Genomic DNA, 17,966 nt, shown 5'->3' with positions numbered 1-17,966 from the left:
TTTAATTATCCAAACGATTTCTAAGACTGATGAGTGGTGGGAATTTGAGAAAGAACGGAGGATTCATTCGATGAAAATCGCTCAGACGCTAGGGAGCCTATTTTCTCAAAACTTCGTTTTGAACTTACGGCTCCCTTATTCGCTATCACGGCAGTGATAGCGAGGAGAGTAGTAAGCGCAAAAATGAAGTTTTGAGAAAACGGGTTCAGAAGCTTCTGACCGGAAAATTTTATTGAAAGAAGCTTCCGTTCTTTGTCAAATTGCCACTAATCGTTCGAAAGACTCCTAGAACTCGTTTGGATGATTAAAAATTGACTGATTTTATCTCAATAACATGAAAAGGGTGTTTTTCATGTTCATGGTACTTAGGTTATTGTTAGGCAAGACAGCCGTAAGAGTTATCTTCTGCATGCTTTCGTGGTTGCGTTTTGGACGCCCATCAAACACATTTCCAGGTTAGAAATTAGCAGATAAGAAGAGGGCTGCAATTTACTTGAAAACGCTGTTTTCACTGGCCAGGGTGTCTAGCATCAGAATGCTCCCGATTCTATCAGGATTTGAGGTCAATCAGGATTTAATCCCGATTTCATCAGGATTTTAGGAAAAATCGGTCGTAAAATCAGGATTTGAGAAAAGTTGGCCGTCTGATTGGATTTTTTTATCGAGCTATTTTTATGAAGTCACATGCAGTTAATTTTTCTTCGAAAAAAATCAGGATTTGATCAGGTCTTGGAAAAATTATGAAATCAGGATTTAGCAGTCAAAAATCAGGATTTCAACAGGATTTCTCAAAATGAAAAAAAAAACTAGACACCCCCCTGGCCCTGGCTCTCTGGAAGAAAATTGACACTTCCTTCTGTCTTACCTGAAACTACGTCTTTTTTTGCGCACCTACGGTTTTCTCAAATGTCTCGTTTTTATACAGTTAAGATGAATTTTGCTGTGTTAGCTATTTTCAGTGATTTCATCTGAAAGAGGTCAGACGAATTTTGAAGAAGACTCGATTTCGAAAATTCTACACTCACTGCCCTTTTCGCTATCACGGCAAAAGTGGTGGTAACTCAATGCTCCTTGCTCGTGGATCAAAGAATGTCCATGCAAATTGGCAGCGTTGCTTGCACATCGTTAGGCGAGCTTTTATTGCTCGGCTCCACGGGCATCGCGCAGTGGGTAATAAGAGGACTCGGCTCAAAAGAAAGAACTGACCCATTTTTTGCGAAATAATTGAAGCATTTTATTCCACAAAGGCCTCAGCGTCATGCACCGACGCTGATATCATGCAGACATGCTTCAAACCTACTACCCGCTTTTGGGTCACTTTTTGTTTGGTGCCCCTTTAATTTTGCTCGAGTTTCCTGGTAAAAATCGCGAATGTACGTGATCGTGATCAGATCATGGTCTAATGCAAAATATTCACGATGTTGAAGACCGGACCGTGGCAGGTGATAGGTACCATCGGGGATTTTTGAAAATCGGCAACACTGCTTTTCCTCCATTTGAACGTATGTATAAGAATCGATTCCAGGCGAGGCTCTCGAGGCAGCTTGCCTTCCCCAGATTCGATCTTTTTAATAGATTTAAATGGAGGAAAATCAGTGGCAACCAGAAAGCTTCGCCACTGACAGAGCCTCCTCCTCTTAAATATATGTAAAACAATCGAGTCTTGGTGCACATAAAATCGATATTTTTAATTGATTTAAATGGAGTATTAATAGTGTTGCCAACTTGGAAAATCGCTACTGTCTTACGTCAGAGAAACGACAGTTTATTCTGAACTAAAATTTCTCTTTCAATAATGATTTTTTCTGATTTTCTTAGTAATGATTTTTCTGGTTTTCTTAATAATGATTTTTTCTGATTATATTAATAATGATTTTCTCTGATTTTCTTAATAATGATTTTTTCTGATTTTCTTGTTGCAGGATTATCCGCATGCGAACAGAAATCCTTCCTATTCCTTCGCAAAGAGCTTCCCGTGAGGCTGGCCAACATCATGAAGGAGATCCATTTGCTTCCTGATAATCTTCTGAGAATGCCTTCGGTGGCCCTCGTAAATCAGTGGTACGCTTTGTCTTTCACCGAAATATTGGAGTTCGAAAAGACTGACGGCAATGACAGCATTACTTTAGACAAGTAAGTATATCATTAATTTATTTTTATTTATTTTTTATTCTTGAACTCCACAATTCTGGAATTTTTTTTGCAGCCTGTCGTCATTTCCCTGTCGAAGGAACGTAACTCTATTCCAGGGTTCTAACATTGACTCCAACAATAAAATTTTTTAACAATTGTGTACCCGAGTAATTTTTGTCCCAATTTTCTTTGATTTTTCCATGATATCAGAAGGTAAATCAGTGAAATTTTCAGTTAGAAACGTCCAATATTTCCTGGTAAAAATGCAATTTGCAGAGGGTAATTTGGCAACAGTGAAATTTAGTCATGACGATGTATAGAATGCAGCAGCTGGCGAAATCTTGAATGCATCATGAAACCGTCATCGTTACGTTAGCACGGCCCTTCCATGTTTTGTTCATGCCCTGACCGTAAAAATCGCCTTCAAAACAATGGATATGCAACCCGACGACAACAGCGTCTAAATAGTTATCGCCCAATATTCGAAGGGGCCGTTACGTGTAGGTTTATCGAACAGCCTCTAATTTTTCTCATAAGCGAACAACGTTTCAACTTTTTTTTAAGTTAATTTTTCGGTTTGCGAATGCTTCAGAATCCTCGAGGTTTTAATATTCGATATTTTTGTTTACAGATTTTGCAAAGCCCTGGTCAAAATTCGAAACCGCCACTCGGATGTTGTTCAGACGATGGCTCAAGGAGTGCTTGAACTGAAAGAGTCGCACGATGTTGATTCGCAGACAGAAAACAGCATCCAGTATTTTTTGGACAGATTTTACATGTCAAGAATCAGCATTCGGATGTTGATAAATCAGCACAGTAAGTGCCGCAAATTGCATAACTTTGTTGAGTAGAGCTCAAAGCAACCTGAAATATGTGAAAAAATCAGGGAACTCCAAAAATTCTGTAAAACTTACAATCGTAAGGGAATTTTTTGAGACTGAAAAGGAATAAAATTATGTTGCTTTTGTATAAAAAAAATTCAGCTGGAATTTCAATTCACTCGGTCGGCTCAATTTTATCACCCATGCTGTGCCATGTATGATGAAGGATGCTGAATACTTGATACTGAATACTCAGTGAGGTAAAAAATAATTAGTTTTAGGTGTCTCATAAAAGTCAATATAAGTCAGTGGTGCAGGTTTTTTTTTCCTTTTTTTTGCCAAGAAGTGAGAAGGAAATTTAAAACTCAATTTAATTTTAATCCAATTTAGAAGCTTATCAATCATTAACCAGTGGTTATTTTAACGCAGTGCATAGTTTTGGTTCATGTTTCGCCTCATACTATGGATTAACTGCTATTTTTGTGGTTGAAGAGAATCTGTGACTGGAAAAAATAACAATCCTGAACACTGAAAAAAGAGCAAAATTATAATCTGAGGAACAAACACATGAAAAAGGACATTAATTTATAAAAATCTCAGTGAATGAAATGGACGTACTCGATAAAACTATATCTAATTTTTTCATTTGACTTCATAGAAATTGAGCTATTAATGACCTATCTGATTTTAATTTCTGAATTATTTCTGAAATTTCTTTAGCTCTACTGTTTGGAAATGAGCTGACGGGTGACCCAACTCTACGGCATATCGGCTGCATTGATCCTCAGTGTGATGTTGTGAGTGTCGTGAAGGATGCGTACGAAAATGCAAGGTTCCTATGTGATCAATATTACCTTTCCTCACCAGAAATAATCATCAATGAACACAATCGTAAGTGTTTCATCTTTTGTGAGTGTTGTAATTCATCATTATCCCTCTGAACTGGAAAGGTCACGATTCATCATCGTTCTTCTCTTTATCGCTTGAAAAAAACTATTTGCAGCCCAATGTAATCTAATATTTTCCAGCTTGTAGTCATTAGGTGCATTTTTATCACTACTAGAAGCCGTCTCATGCAATTTTTGTTATTTTTATTTTGAGAGACCTGCTCAACTGATCTCTTTGATCTTTTATCTATTTGTTGGTAATAATCTCTCGGATAGCCTGATGTCTTCAATTTTTTGATCCATGATGCAGGTTTTTTTATTGCTTCAACACTTTCTGCTGATGGTATAAGTCAAGGGTTTGACAATGTAACACCCTGGGATACTAAAAAGAATTTATCTAGGTACTTAAGTTTAGGTCCAATTCAAGACCCTCTTGGAGACTCCATAAAAAATTCAACTAAAAACATGATAATTTTGAAAGCACAAATACAAAAGGAATTGATTTAAGAAAAAAAAAAAAAAAAAAATTCACAGTTGGAATAGCTCATAGTAAAAAATTATATTAACGGTGTAAGTCGGCAATCACGTAACTCGGTTTGCAACGTAGCAGACTTCCTGTCATACTTTATTTTTTAAACGGAAAACTACCCAACAGCAATTCTTTAAAACTGCCATGATTTTTCCTCTTTGTGCAAAGAAAATTCTGCATAAACTTCAAGGAATGATGTCAATTTGTTCTATTTTAAAAAAATAACATAGATGTGGAGATTTCCAGACACCAAAAAAGAGTTACGTGATTGCCTACTTACACCATCATCACTACCAGGCTAGTGTAGAGTCAAAGCCATTTTTGACGTTTCAAGTTGAAGTTTTTTTTGACGTTATAATCTTCATGTGCTCTAATTTTAGATCAGCATTTCATTATTATGCTAATGGTGAAAGTTAAAAAAACATCTATCTCAGACTGTCGTGCCGCAAACTTTCTGCCACCTCTTATTTCTATTACGTCCCAACTATTTTATTTCACATTATTTTGTATGATTTGCCTTTGATTGTCTTAAAATATTGGCAAAAAATTTTATGCCAAAAGATCAAATGATTTTACTGCGAGGAAAATAAAATAAGAGTAAAAATTTTGAAACAACCACAAACGAGGTGTGCTCTCTTCTGGTCTTAATTTAACTTTGCCCATTATAATCATTATGTATGTCAATTCCAGCCTCAGAACAAGGACTTCCTATCAGAACTGTTTATGTTCCGTCACACTTGTATCACATGTTATTCGAGTTATTCAAGAATGCCATGCGAGCTGTTGTTGAACATCACTGCGATGATGACAATGTCCCGCCGATTGAAGTCACAATTGTGTCAGGCAGAGAAGACATATGTATAAAGGTACGTCTTTACTTTAAGCGTTAATGGACATTGCGTCTGCCTATTACAAAATCTACAAGAAACACAATGATGCCCCTGGTTTTCTCTGAAATAAACTCGCAAGCTGAAAAAAAGTTCTCAAAAATGAAGTCATAATGGAGGGAATATGGCCTCAATATGGCCTAAACTTTGAGAGCTTATTCTGAGCTGTGGAGTTTGGCAGAGGCACCATTGTGTTTCTTGTAATTTTTTACTCAAGGTAATGGCCATAAATCGCAAAGCCTAGTTGCATGTAGGAGCTTCATTGGAGTGTTCTAAATCAGATGCCTTAAACTTGATGAAAGTGCTCACTTTGAATCAAAAAATGCGTCAAACAGGGTGTCTACCAGTCCGTAAAGTCCGGAAAAAGTACGCATTTTTTAAGGTCGGTCTGTAAGTCTCTTAAAAGTACGTAAATCTTGCGGAAGGTCCGTAATTTTTCGCATTTTTCGCATTTTGCGCTGCGCGTTTAGTTCGATTGCCTGTTAGTTATGCAACCCTCTGTGCGTTGTCCATCAGGTGTATTAGTGCAATGTCAGCCCGCAAGAGCGCGGTTGTTGTAGATGAGCAGAATAAGGCATTTCCCTCGATTTAACGAAAACAGCCGAAAAGGCCACGGGAATAGCTGAAGTAAAGCGCGCGGCTGTGCCAAAATCGAAGAATTGCGATACGTATCGAAAAGGTACTTAAAAAGTTCTTAATTTTTCCCCAAGGCGAGGTACTTAAATTTTTCCTTAAGTACCTAAAAAGTACTGAAAAAGTACTTATATTATTTTTGTGGACCTCAGTAGACACCCTGGTCAAAATGCCAAGTATATCGGCTGATTTCACAGGAATATATGTATTATAATTTTTCAACGATTTAGTATATTCTTTGATCAATGACCGACAGTTTTGGTTTAAGGTCTAAAGTCAAAGAACCTTCTTGCATTTTTGAATTCACCCCCCCCCCCCCCCAAAAATTTGTTCTGCTCTGATATTTTTTTTTCCTTTATAAGGTTACAAACCACTGTGGAATTTTTTAAATCAAGTATATTTGAGAGCTATTTACAATTCAAATGTTTTCTCATTAATAATTGTCAACTTGATTGTTTGGGCTTGCAGTTGTCAGACAGAGGAGGTGGTATTCCCCGAAGCCTCACAGACCAGTTGTTCAAGTACATGTATTCCACAGCTCCTCAACCTTCAAAATCAGATGCTCATACCGTTCCTCTCGCAGGTTTGTGACATGCATAAATATTGTATTGTGTCAATGAATTTCTGTAGGGCTCAGGGTCCTTACGATGATATGTTCAGCTGTATTGCTGCGTATGTGTGGAAGGAAGAGACTTGTACATTTCAGCTAGCCGCAAATCCCTGCTTTCTCAACTGCTTGCCTTCGCAGTTGGTGGGGGGGAGGTTGGATTATATTCGGGTCGGAACACTCTCGCAAATTGCTGAACACCAAGCATGCCTCGCTTCTATGCATTAGGTAAAGGGTTTCTTTAATCAGTTGCAGCAGTAGTATCAAATTATTCATTTCAAAAATAACCCAGCTTTGCAAATTACAAAAATCCATTTCATTGCAGAAGGATGTTCTCTTCAGGGTCAAGCAAACATTTTTTTTTTTTATAAACACTTTTTCTACCTTTGATAAAGTTAAAATTGGCGAATTTTACTCAGTTCAAAAATAACTTGTCTCTAGACTCAGCAAATATTTTTATTTTCAAGTCAAAAAAGGTGAAAACTTTGATACTGCTGCCTAATAGTCTCCTTTTTTCTCTATAAAACCTTAGTAACACGCATTTTATCGATTTTTTTCGTATTTTGCTTCTTGCATTCCCCTCGGATGTGAAATTTTTAAAACTTTTATTCTAGTCTAGTATGTATCATAGATGTACTAAATTTTAAAATTTTCAGTACCCTTCTCCATTTTCATGGACAAATGTACATGTCCCGTGGATAGCCCACTCCCCATATCTTGGACCTCGTTTTCGTTATACCTTGGACCGTATATCCGTTGCCCAGCACAACCAAATTTTCTTTCTCGAATCCCTCTTTATCGATGGAAATCAGATTTAATATGCTATCTGTTGGTGAAAATATGAACCACAATCTTAGCATATTCGAGGCAGGGTGCGGGCATGCAATTGTGTTGTTGGATGATGCTCAAACCTCCTCTAATGAAGGCTCTACCGGGCCCTTTTTATAAAAGATTTAAGTGAGGCGTGGCGAATCTTAATTTTGTATGTTGTAATTTTCATAATTATTTATCATCATGATCTCTGCCGTAGCTCTAATTCTAATTTTTTTTGGTCCCGTTTTCAGGTTATGGCTACGGTTTACCTATCTCACGTTTGTATGCCAGATATTTTCATGGAGACCTAATGTTGCTTTCCTGTGACGGTTTTGGAACGGATGCCATTATATATTTGAAGGTAAAAATTTCAAGTAATTGAGGAAAATCATCCTTCTTCAAAAGCAAATTGTATAATTATAAATAGCACAAAGTGAGACAAAAGAAGTTGCGGCACTTTTAAAAACATATTATTTATTTAACGAAAAAATGTATAATAAACTAATTCATCTAGGTAGTAATTAATGGGAAAGAAATAACAAAATAGAATTTGGATATTCCAGAAGTTTAATAATCCTGTTTGAATTGGTAAATTAATTATGCTCTCAGAATGTTGCAAAAACTGGATGATATGAAGAACTAAAGTGAAAGGCTCATTGGGTTTAACCCAAGAAATTATTTGAATTATTAATAGGCCAAAATTTTAGTTCAAAACTTAACCGCATCGAAAAATTAAAATAAAGCAGTCGCAAGAGAGGACTAAGAGATGTCTTTCAATATCATCATTGAGGTTTTTTTTTTTAAAGTTTTGTTTTCCTCACTCCAGTTTTTAAACTCCAACCCATCACCTAGAAATCCATCGATAAGTTTTAATGTTGAATGTTTTAATGGATTTTATTTAACAGGCTTTATCGAACGACGCTCATGAACTGCTGCCTGTTTTTAATAAAACATCCTCGCGGCACTACCGTGCAACTATTCCGACAGGAGATTGGAGCAGCTGCCAAAGCAATGGGCTCAACGTGAGACAAATGGGTCCCTACAGCCCCAATTTCCTCAAGCCACACCAATCAAATCAAATGTCTTGATTTCTTGAGTGAACTCCTATTGAAGTAAGTATAGCCATTTTACCATTCTTTGTCCCAGGCAGAGGTAGAACTTCATCGATAAAAATTCATGAGAATCTTTTTTTTCTGTATTTCATGCCCCTAATCTATATTTTAATCAAAGTCTCTCAAGTTCTTTTCAGAAAAAAATGCTTGGAGCAAGATAAGCCAAAGGAGCTGAAATGAGTTTAAAAACGGTGTGACAGGGAATTAAAAAAAAAAAAAAAAAAAACCAGATTGGGTAGCATTTTTATATCTTGTAAAATAATTACGCTCAGACAAAGTGTTTTAATAAACTAATCCTTTGTTTTTTTTTATCGGGAACTACGTGATTGACTTACTTACTTTCTTTTTCGCCCGATGAATTTTTCGGTTGTCACTCCTTAAACTTAAACATTTAAAAACTAAACAAACGTTTAAGTTTAAGGAGTGACAACCGAAAAATTCATCGGGCGAAAAAGAAAGTAAGTAAGTCAAATGTTTTAACAAAGTATGCCAATGAAAGAAGTATTGAAGTAAGAGCTTTAAAATCAGTGATTTTTGATGTCCTTTAATGATTTGTCGATGTTGATGACTCTTCAATAAGAATTTTTAGTGGGAAGAGTTTTTATTCAATTACTGATGAACAGATTCAGCCCAGAAATACTGAAGTTTGAAAAACCTTAGGATTGAAGACTTGAAGTTAAATGATTTTTAAAAACAATTCCATTCTTATGACTGTCCCTCTTTTCATTAACGCTTTTGTTTTCTATGATTTTACAGGCACTAGGGTTGCTGGCTGTGTCATTACTCAGAACCTCTTGTTGGTACTCAGTTGAGTATGTTGTTTTGTTGAACGTGAAATTTTTAATTTTATTTTTCTACCATTTTTTAATCAAGACTGACTTGTATTTTATACTCTATAAGTGGAGAGTTTCATTTGAAAAGCTCATTATTGTTTAATATTCCTTAGTAAGTGTAACATAAACGTTGTTCGCTCGTTCCGTATTGAAACTTGCAACTGTTGAATAAATTGAATGGAAAGTGACACTAAGTTTTGTCCTGCAAATTGGCAGAAATTAACTCTGAACTAAAATGGCTTCTCACATTAATCTCATGTTAAAACGATTCTTGAGGAAAAATGTTCATGGCATTGTTGTCCTTTATAGGTATCTAAATTTTTTATTTAAAAGGATTTTCATAAAGCAAGTAAAGTCTTAAACTTTTATGTAGCTCTTTCTATGGACAAAGTATAATCAACCCTTAACACAGGACGGATTTGGATTTGTTGCTATCAATATTGGTTTCCGGGCCAAAATAATTACAAAGTTGGGTCAAAGCTGTCACTTTTTAACTTACGTCACAAGCTGCAAAAGATTGTGGCTTAACATTATCCTCAGTTTATTCTTTCATCGTATGAAATTTAAATTCTAATTTTTTGTTGTTGTAAGTAATGGTCTATAATTGTTTCCTTTAATTTATCTTGTATTCAAATTGAACTTTTCTCCTTGTTTTTTATCTTTGCAAAATTGAGTAAAGGTTGGGGGGGGGGGGGGGGTACGGGTATATGAATTTCCCAGCGGAAGACACAAGCTTGGTTGTCTGACATTATTATTTTTGGACCAATTCACTAAATCAGAAAAAAAAAGTTCTATTGCACTGAAATATACTACGAAACCACTCGATGGCAATCCAAACCTCATTAAAGCACGTATCAGCTGTATCCTTGCCATCAACCTCTCTCTCTCTCTCGCTGTTAGTAATTAACTATTGTTCTAAACTGTACAAATTTTGATACAGGAAATTTCCATAATCTTTCTGTATGTCATATTTCAATATGTAGCTTTTTAAGTTACTATCATTAGCTGTCTAAATTTCTTTTCAGCTAGGGTGAACTGAAATGGTTCACTACAAATGTTAGTTCCTTATTGTGTGTTTGTTTGGAATATTGTATAAATTGTGTTCTAACTTCACTGGGGCTCATATATGAAATTCATCTGAAAATCATGTTTTGATGCTTTAAATTAACATTTGCAAGGACTGTGCAGTTTGCACTGATCCAAAAAATAGGTAAAACTTTCATTTCAAGAGGTAAATTTTGCAATCTATTATCAAAAATATTTTTGACTTTGATAAAATTGAGGATTTTCTCTGAAGTTAGCCTTGCCAGCCAAAAATGGCTCCTGAAATTTGGGGGTGAAGTTAGATCACTTGTTCTGTTACACTCTCGAATGGCTCGTTCGAAAATTTTTATACTTTGGGATTTTGTAAAAATCTTCTGAGGGTTGGGTCCTACGGCATTAACCTCAGGCAAAATCATTTTTTTTACTCTCGATTGAAACAACAACAATTCTGGATGCAAGAAACTAGGATATAATACATGTGGTGAATGTTAAAATACTTTTCAAATAAAGATTTAATTTTTTTTAAATCTTTAAGAACTTTCAAATACTCTAATCTTTCTAATCAATTCGTTGCCTGCTCTGTATTGAATCATCGCAGTATTTCTTTGCCTCAAAGTATCTGAGGTCATTTCATTCTCTCTCAGGAGAAATATCATCCAAATTAAAATGTAAAGAAAAGTAACAGAGATTTTTAGGTAATACTGGATACTTTTTTCATACTCGCTAATGCTGTGCAGGTGACCTATTAGGCTATTTGGCCCACGAATGCTCATATATTTTTACTCCAAAGTTAACCTAATGTTTTAATCTTAAAATTCTCAACTGTCGACCATTGAAAAAGTGCTGCCAGTACAGGCATTCTGTACCTGTTTTTCATTTCAAAGAATCCTCTGAGCCCATGTATATATGTACTTGTATTTTTAACTATTGTATTGTAGTTCCAAGTCTTTAGGAATTGATTTTTGACTCACACCAGCAACAAACTTTCCTGAAGCATGGTGCCTCTTACAAGTGAATATCAGTTTGTTTCTCAGTTTCATACAAATTACTGTAAAGTTGTACATACTGACTGCCACTTCTATTGAGAAAACATAAACCTGATCGATCGTATAATTGCTGGGCCGTGAAGTCTATTGAAGATTTATTTGTTATTTGTGCATCTACCACGTTTTTTATAATTCTAGAAATATTGAAAATTAAGTAAGAAGAAGAGCTGAATGTTTAATATTATCTCCCTCCCATAAGGTGGCGTTCAGTTTTTATGAAATAGACTATTGCCTGTTTTTTTAACCCCTCCCATCTCCTCGTTCAGTACATGTCATGTAAAGGACCTCCATAATAACTTGTGATGCTGAATAGACCTTACATCCTATTACATCAAAATTTATCCTGCAAGTATTTGTTCCCCCCAAAAGATCGGGTAATTTTTTAAAATTGGATCATTGTTTCACGCCCTTCTTCTTATATCACAGACTAAGGCTCTGTGGTGTCCTAAGTACATATAATAATACTCGAACGCCCCCATTTCCATATCCTGAAACTTTTACTATCAATGTATATAGGAAACTATGCATGTATTTAGATATTTCTATTTCTAGAGAATTTTATTAGACTTTCACTTGGTAACTTCTCCATTTTTAGGATAAATGTTATTTTTTTAATGGTTTTGTACAAAAAGTAACTGTACTGTAATATTCATAATTACCTTTCTTGTTAGACTGATAAATGAGGATAAAAGGAAGTAATGCGCCACAAATTCTGTGCAATGCCAATGTTAATCTTGACTTATTCTCAAGTATTTTAAAAAAATCAAGCAATTACTAGAATGTGAAGACTAAATCATTAAAAACTGTCAAGGCTGTTTTGGGCACTATTAATTTTTTTAGCTTTAAAGCAAGCTACAGTAATTCAGACTTTTCACTTGTGCTTTCGTAATCATAGGAAGACAAATTTTTACAAATTTTTGATAAATCATCATTGTATCGCAGGAAAAGGGGGGGGGGAAGATAGCTTGTATTTGTTTTTGTGCGTAGATCCTTGATTTTGATTTTATTGTGATGCATCGTGTACTCTTTTCTCTTTTATTTGTCTAAAAGAGGATAAAAAGACTTTGAGTAGTCATAACTTTTCAGAGCAACCTAATCGCAGGTTAATGTTTTTTTATTCATGATTCTGAGCAATGATGTCTAATAGTGTTCAAATGTTTTAACTTTTTAATCATGGTAAAAAGCCTGTTTTCTCCTCTCTGATACGCTCTTTCATTGAACGATGCCATCAAATGGAAGACCACAGCTTATCCTGTTTCCACTGGCATTTCCTACTAGACAACAGCGTTTACAAGCTATTAAAAATGATGAATGCAAGGCCTTGTCCGCACAAGCAAAGGTTTGTTTGACTTTATCAGAACAAGTTAGCAAACTTTCAGCTGCGCATTATTTTTCACCTCTTTCTTGTGTGTAAACGGAATAAGTTATATTTCAGCTACATCTAATTCCACCAAAGTTATAGGAACTCTTTGCATGTTGACAAGACCTGTAAGACCTAACTGCTGTCTTCAAATCTCAAACAAAAAAAGTAATCATATTTACTTTTAGTATTGTGTGAAGTTAAATGAATATTCAATACCATTTTATATGAGTAATACAATCTCTCTCTCCCTTTTTGAGACCCATCCATTTTGAAGATAAGTTGAATTTCTGTCACAGATCTGAGTGTAGGAAACCATGATCTACGGTTATTCATATCTTTAAAATATTTATATACCTAAAATTGTTTAAATTCTACATAATTATTAAACCATGGGCGAGAGAACATTCAAGAATTCCGCCCAAACTGTAATACTAGAAATCGAAGCTTTGATCATGGCAGTATGTCGTTAAATAACCTGGTGAAAATAATGGCTGTTGGAAGGTAATTTGTGAACTGATGACTATAAAGTCTACTGCCCAACTATTCTCTCCCAGCCAAATAAAATTCAGTTACCTATTTGCAGAATAGCTCTGCCGAAAATTCAAAGACTGAGTTAGAGAAAGTAAGGAATTCATTGCAAAGTTTTTGTATGCATTGTTCTTAATTGGCCTCGTGTTCTCTGCAAAATTTCAGGAGGAAAACAATTGCACAACAGGAAGTCTGAAAATCACCTCTCAAACAAGATATAAGTGTTTACAATTAGCGCTGGTTAAAGCACAAATTATGTCGTCGGTTTAATCTAATTTTTATTTGATCTGTGTTGAAAATATTTGTAAATATCGCATTCAGAGGTTGATTTTTGAACTCCCCATTGTGTAAATCGTTTTTTACGGAAAATTTTGAAGAGAAATCATGAGACGGTTTTTTGTTTGGACCATGTCTAGTGGTCCTTGAAGAAGCCAAAGTAATTAGGAGCTTCTCCACTGTTTTTAAATTTTGAAACGGCTTGAACAAGCCATGAGTGTGCTTCTCATTTAAGTCTAAAAAAAGCTATCTAACTCGTAGATAGTAGACTCCGTATATCTCTGGTAGTAAGTAAATTAATGTAATTAAAACAACTTGTAAAGACCCTGATTTCTCTCTAGAATATTTTTTTTAAAGAAATCTCTTTAGATGTGCGATCCTTTCTCCTTGAGTTGTTTACTTTGCTGTAAGCACAATCTTTCAATAGCTGGACTCTTTTTTGAAGTTTACATTCTCCTCTATCAGTAATAATCGGTGAATAATTCAGTAATTTACTTTATTTATGTCTTATAATTTCCTTATAGTGTATCATTTTATTTTTAAATCGACTTCATCACTTTAATTTCATTATGCAAGAGACGTCTGTTAATTTTTTCATAACTTTTGAATGAATAATCTGTAGGGATAATTTTCCTTCTTTCTTATTTTTTTTATTTTTAAATTATTTTTTATGATGAAAACTCGTCAATTGTCAGACGAGGGAATGTAACTCAATTCCAAGGTTGCAAAATTGACACTAAAAATTTGATTCCTTCAGGGATATGAATGTCCCTTATCTATTCAAATGCGGATTTTTACAATCATCAGGAGGTAAATCAATGGAATTTTCAGGAAGAGACCTCCCTAGGAAAAATAGAATTTTCGAGTTGAAATTTTGCAGAATTCGTAAGTAGTTACGTGCCTTCGTACGGAAACTGACGAACTATGCGTTTTCTTGTGAGAAGTCTGATAAGAATAAAGTAGCTAATGGAAGACTGATTTTTATTGGATACGGTATATTTTATTAAAATTGTACTGAGATATTGTATCGTGGGAGTGAGTTAATGGCATTGAATGTTGTGTATGATGTGCAGAAGTTGTCTGAAATGATGTTTCTAATTATTTTCTTGGCTTTTTAAGTTACTTGTTATAATTTTATCCTTTAAATTTTAATGTAAAATTCTAAAACCGTTATTATTTAACGCCATCACGTTACTTTTAACAGCATATTTTGCTGCAGTTTTTTATTCCTTGTAACTACACCCACTGTTATCATTGTTTTGAATAAGAACTCCATCACCCAGTTAGCTGAATTGTATCTTTAGAAAATCTATAAGTACGTAAGTGTACCTATCGAAGTAACTTTTAAATAATTTATGAGATTGTATTTGTACCTATGGTATGTGTGTGAAATAAATAGAAAGAAAATATGGACAACATTGGTTCTTCTCATTTTTATGCTTCTTCATTCTTTAAGCATTGGTTCATAGTCCTAAAATAATCATTTTCTTTTATGGCTGTCAAGATTTAAAGAAGTTAAATGAAAGTAAGGCTTATCATACTTTCCTCTCGAAAAACCGAAAATTCATTTTTCTGAGGACCCAAGTAAAATTTGTCAACATCTTGGACTCCTATTTCCAATGTAAGCAAGCCAGAACCGGTTTTACCATATAGGCACACGGCTTGGGGCCCGCACAATGTAATTTTTTAGCCCCTTGTCCCTCAACGATGAAAATTAAATTTTTTCTGACCACAGGAATCTCCTTAGTTCTTCGTACTTAGGCTCATACTAGAGTCAATTGAGGTCCCTCTACCCTTCCTCTCCCAAAAAATGTGTGCCAAAAAATGCCTTTTTTGTTAAAGAGTGTTTCAAATCTAAATTCATAAAATACAAGGAACACTAACTTCTTGATTTTTTCTTTATTTATTTATATTTATTTTATTTTATTTTTTTTTAAAGGAAAGCTTAAAATCCACTCTTAACTTCTCGCAATTTGTGCACCGAAAATCGCCTCAAATTTTGTTTCAGAGGGGTTCAAAACTTGCCAAAAGCCGAGAACACCAACTTTTTGAATTAATTAAAAAGAAAAAGCTTCAAATCCACCCTTCATTTCTCGCAATATGTGCGCCAATTATTCCCTAAAATTTTGATCAAGAAGGTTCAAAACTTGCGAAAAACCAAAAACACCAAACCGAGGGGGCTGACCCCCGGGTGTGGCTCCTTAGGGTTCAGGGGGCTGACCCCCGGGTTTGGCTCCTTAGGGTTCAGGGGGCTGACCCCCGGGTTTGGCTCCTTAGGGTTCAGGGGGCTGACCCCGGGTTGGCTCCTTAGGGTTCAGGGGGCTGACCCCCGGGTTTGGCTCCGTAGGGTTCAGGGGGCTGACCCCCGGGTTTGGCTCCTTAGGGTTCAGGGGGCTGACCCCCGGGTTTGGCTCCTTAGGGTTCAGGGGGCTGACCCCCGGGTTTGGCTCCTTAGGGTTCAGGGGGCTGACCCCCGGGTTTGGCTCCGTAGGGTTCAGGGGGCTGACCCCCGAGTTTGGCTCCGTAGGGTTCAGGGGCTGACCCCCGGGTTTGGCTCCTTAGGGTTCAGGGGGCTGACCCCCGGTTTGGCTCCTTAGGGTTCAGGGGGCTGACCCCGGGTTGGCTCCTTAGGGTTCAGGGGGCTGACCCCCGAGTTTGGCTCCGTAGGGTTCAGGGGGCTGACCCCCGGGATTGGCTCCTTAGGGTTCAGGGGGCTGTCCCCTGGGATTGGCTCCTTAGGGTTCAGGGGGCTGACCCCTGGGATTGGCTCCTTAGGGTTCAGGGGGCTGACCCCCGGGATTGGCTCCTTAGGGTTCAGGGGGCTGACCCCTGGGATTGGCTCCTTAGGGTTCAGGGGGCTCAGCCCCGGGTTTGGCTACGTAGGGTTCAGGGGGCGTAGCCCCGAGTTTGGCTCCTTAGGGTTCAGGGGGCTGGCCCCGGGTTTGGCTCCTTAGGGTTCAGGGGGCTGACCCCCGGGTTTGGCTCCTTAGGGTTAAGGTGGCTGAACCCCGAGTTTGGCTCCGTAGGGTTCAGGGGGCTGACCCCTGGGATTGGCTCCTTAGGGTTCAGGGGGCTGACCCCCGAGTTTGGCTCCGTAGGGTTCAGGGGGCTGACCCCCGAGTTTGGCTTCGTAGGGTTCAGGGGCTGACCCCCGGGTTTGGCTCCTTAGGGTTCAGGGGGCTGACCCCCCGGATTGGCTCCTTAGGGTTCAAGGGGCTGATCCCCGGGTTCGGCTCCTTAGGGTTCAGGGGAATGATCCCCGAGTTTGGCTCCGTAGGGTTCAGGGGGCTGACCCCCGGGATTGGCTCCTTAGGGTTCAGGGGGCTCAGCCCCAAGTTTGGCTCCGTAGGGTTCAGGGGGCTGACCCCCCGGATTGGCTCATTGGGGTTCAGGGGGCTGACCCCCGATTTTGGCTCCGTAGGGTTCAGGGGGCTGACCCCCGGGTTTGGCTCCTTAGGGTTCAGGGGGCTGATCCCTGGGATTGGCTCCTTAGGGTTCAGGGGGCTCAGCCCTGGGTTTGGCTACGTAGGGTTCAGGGGGCGTAGCCCCGAGTTTGGCTCCTTAGGGTTCAGGGGGCTGACCCCCGAGTTTGGCTTCGTAGTGTTCAGGGGGCTGACCCCCGGGATTGGCTCCGTAGGGTTCAGGGAGCTAACCCCCGGGATTGGCTCCTTAGGGTTCAGGGGGCTCAGCCCCGAGTTTGGCTCCGTAGGGTTCAGGGGGCTGACCCCCAGATTGGCTCCTTAGGGTTCAGGGGGCTGACCCCCGAGTTTGGCTCCGTAGGGTTCTGGGGGCTGACCCCCGGGTTTGGCTCCTTAGGGTTCAGGGGGCTGACCCCCGGGTTTGGCTCCTTAGGGTTCAGGTGGCTGACCCCCAAGTTTGGCTCCGTAGGGTTCAGGGGGCTGACCCCTGGGATTGGATCCTTAGGGTTCAGGGGGCTGACCCCCGAGTTTGGCTTCGTCGGGTTCAGGGGGCTGACCCCCGGGATTGGCTCCGTAGGTTTCAGGGGGCTGACCCCCGGGATTGTCTCCTTAGGGTTCAGGGGGCTCGGCCCCGAGTTTGGCTCCGTAGGGTTCAGGGGGCTGACCCCCCGGATTGGCTTGCTAGGGTTCAGGGGGCTGACCCCCGAGTTTGGCTCCGTAGGGTTCTGGGGGCTGACCCCCGGGTTTGGCTCCTTAGGGTTCAGGGGGCTGACCCCTGGGATTGGCTCCTTAGGGTTCAGGGGGCTGACCCCCGGGTTTGGCTCTTTAGGGTTCAGGGGGCTGACCCCCGGGTTCGGCTCCGTAGGGTTCAGGGATCGTACCCCAAGTTTGGCTCCTTAGGGTTCAGGGGGCTGGCCCCGGGTTTGGCTCCTTAGGGTTCAGGGGGCTGACCCCCGAGTTTGGATTCGTAGGGTTCAGGGGGCTGACCCCCGGGATTGGCTCCGTAGGGTTCAGGGGGCTCAGCCCCGTGTTTGG

At 38.7% G+C, this 17,966-nt stretch overlaps 1 protein-coding gene across 1 annotated transcript in view; it reads left to right on the top strand.

Moving 5' to 3' along the window:
* Positions 1 to 14,928, top strand: part of Pdk (pyruvate dehydrogenase kinase) — a 43,016-nt gene extending 28,088 nt beyond the window's left edge. Inside the window, exons 2-9 of the mRNA XM_019046676.2 lie at positions 1,923 to 2,133; positions 2,765 to 2,949; positions 3,675 to 3,845; positions 5,061 to 5,236; positions 6,359 to 6,473; positions 7,562 to 7,671; positions 8,216 to 8,422; positions 9,179 to 14,928. Of these exons, the coding sequence (XP_018902221.1) occupies positions 1,923 to 2,133; positions 2,765 to 2,949; positions 3,675 to 3,845; positions 5,061 to 5,236; positions 6,359 to 6,473; positions 7,562 to 7,671; positions 8,216 to 8,398 (1,151 nt within the window). The 3' untranslated portion in view covers positions 8,399 to 8,422; positions 9,179 to 14,928. The remainder of the gene's footprint in view (positions 1 to 1,922; positions 2,134 to 2,764; positions 2,950 to 3,674; positions 3,846 to 5,060; positions 5,237 to 6,358; positions 6,474 to 7,561; positions 7,672 to 8,215; positions 8,423 to 9,178) is intronic.
* The last annotated feature ends 3,038 nt before the right edge of the window (positions 14,929 to 17,966 follow it).

This window comes from Bemisia tabaci, chromosome 6, assembly GCF_918797505.1.
Source record: "Bemisia tabaci chromosome 6, PGI_BMITA_v3".
NCBI classification, from domain to species: domain Eukaryota; kingdom Metazoa; phylum Arthropoda; class Insecta; order Hemiptera; family Aleyrodidae; genus Bemisia; species Bemisia tabaci.
This window is presented reverse-complemented; position numbering and strand designations above follow the sequence as displayed.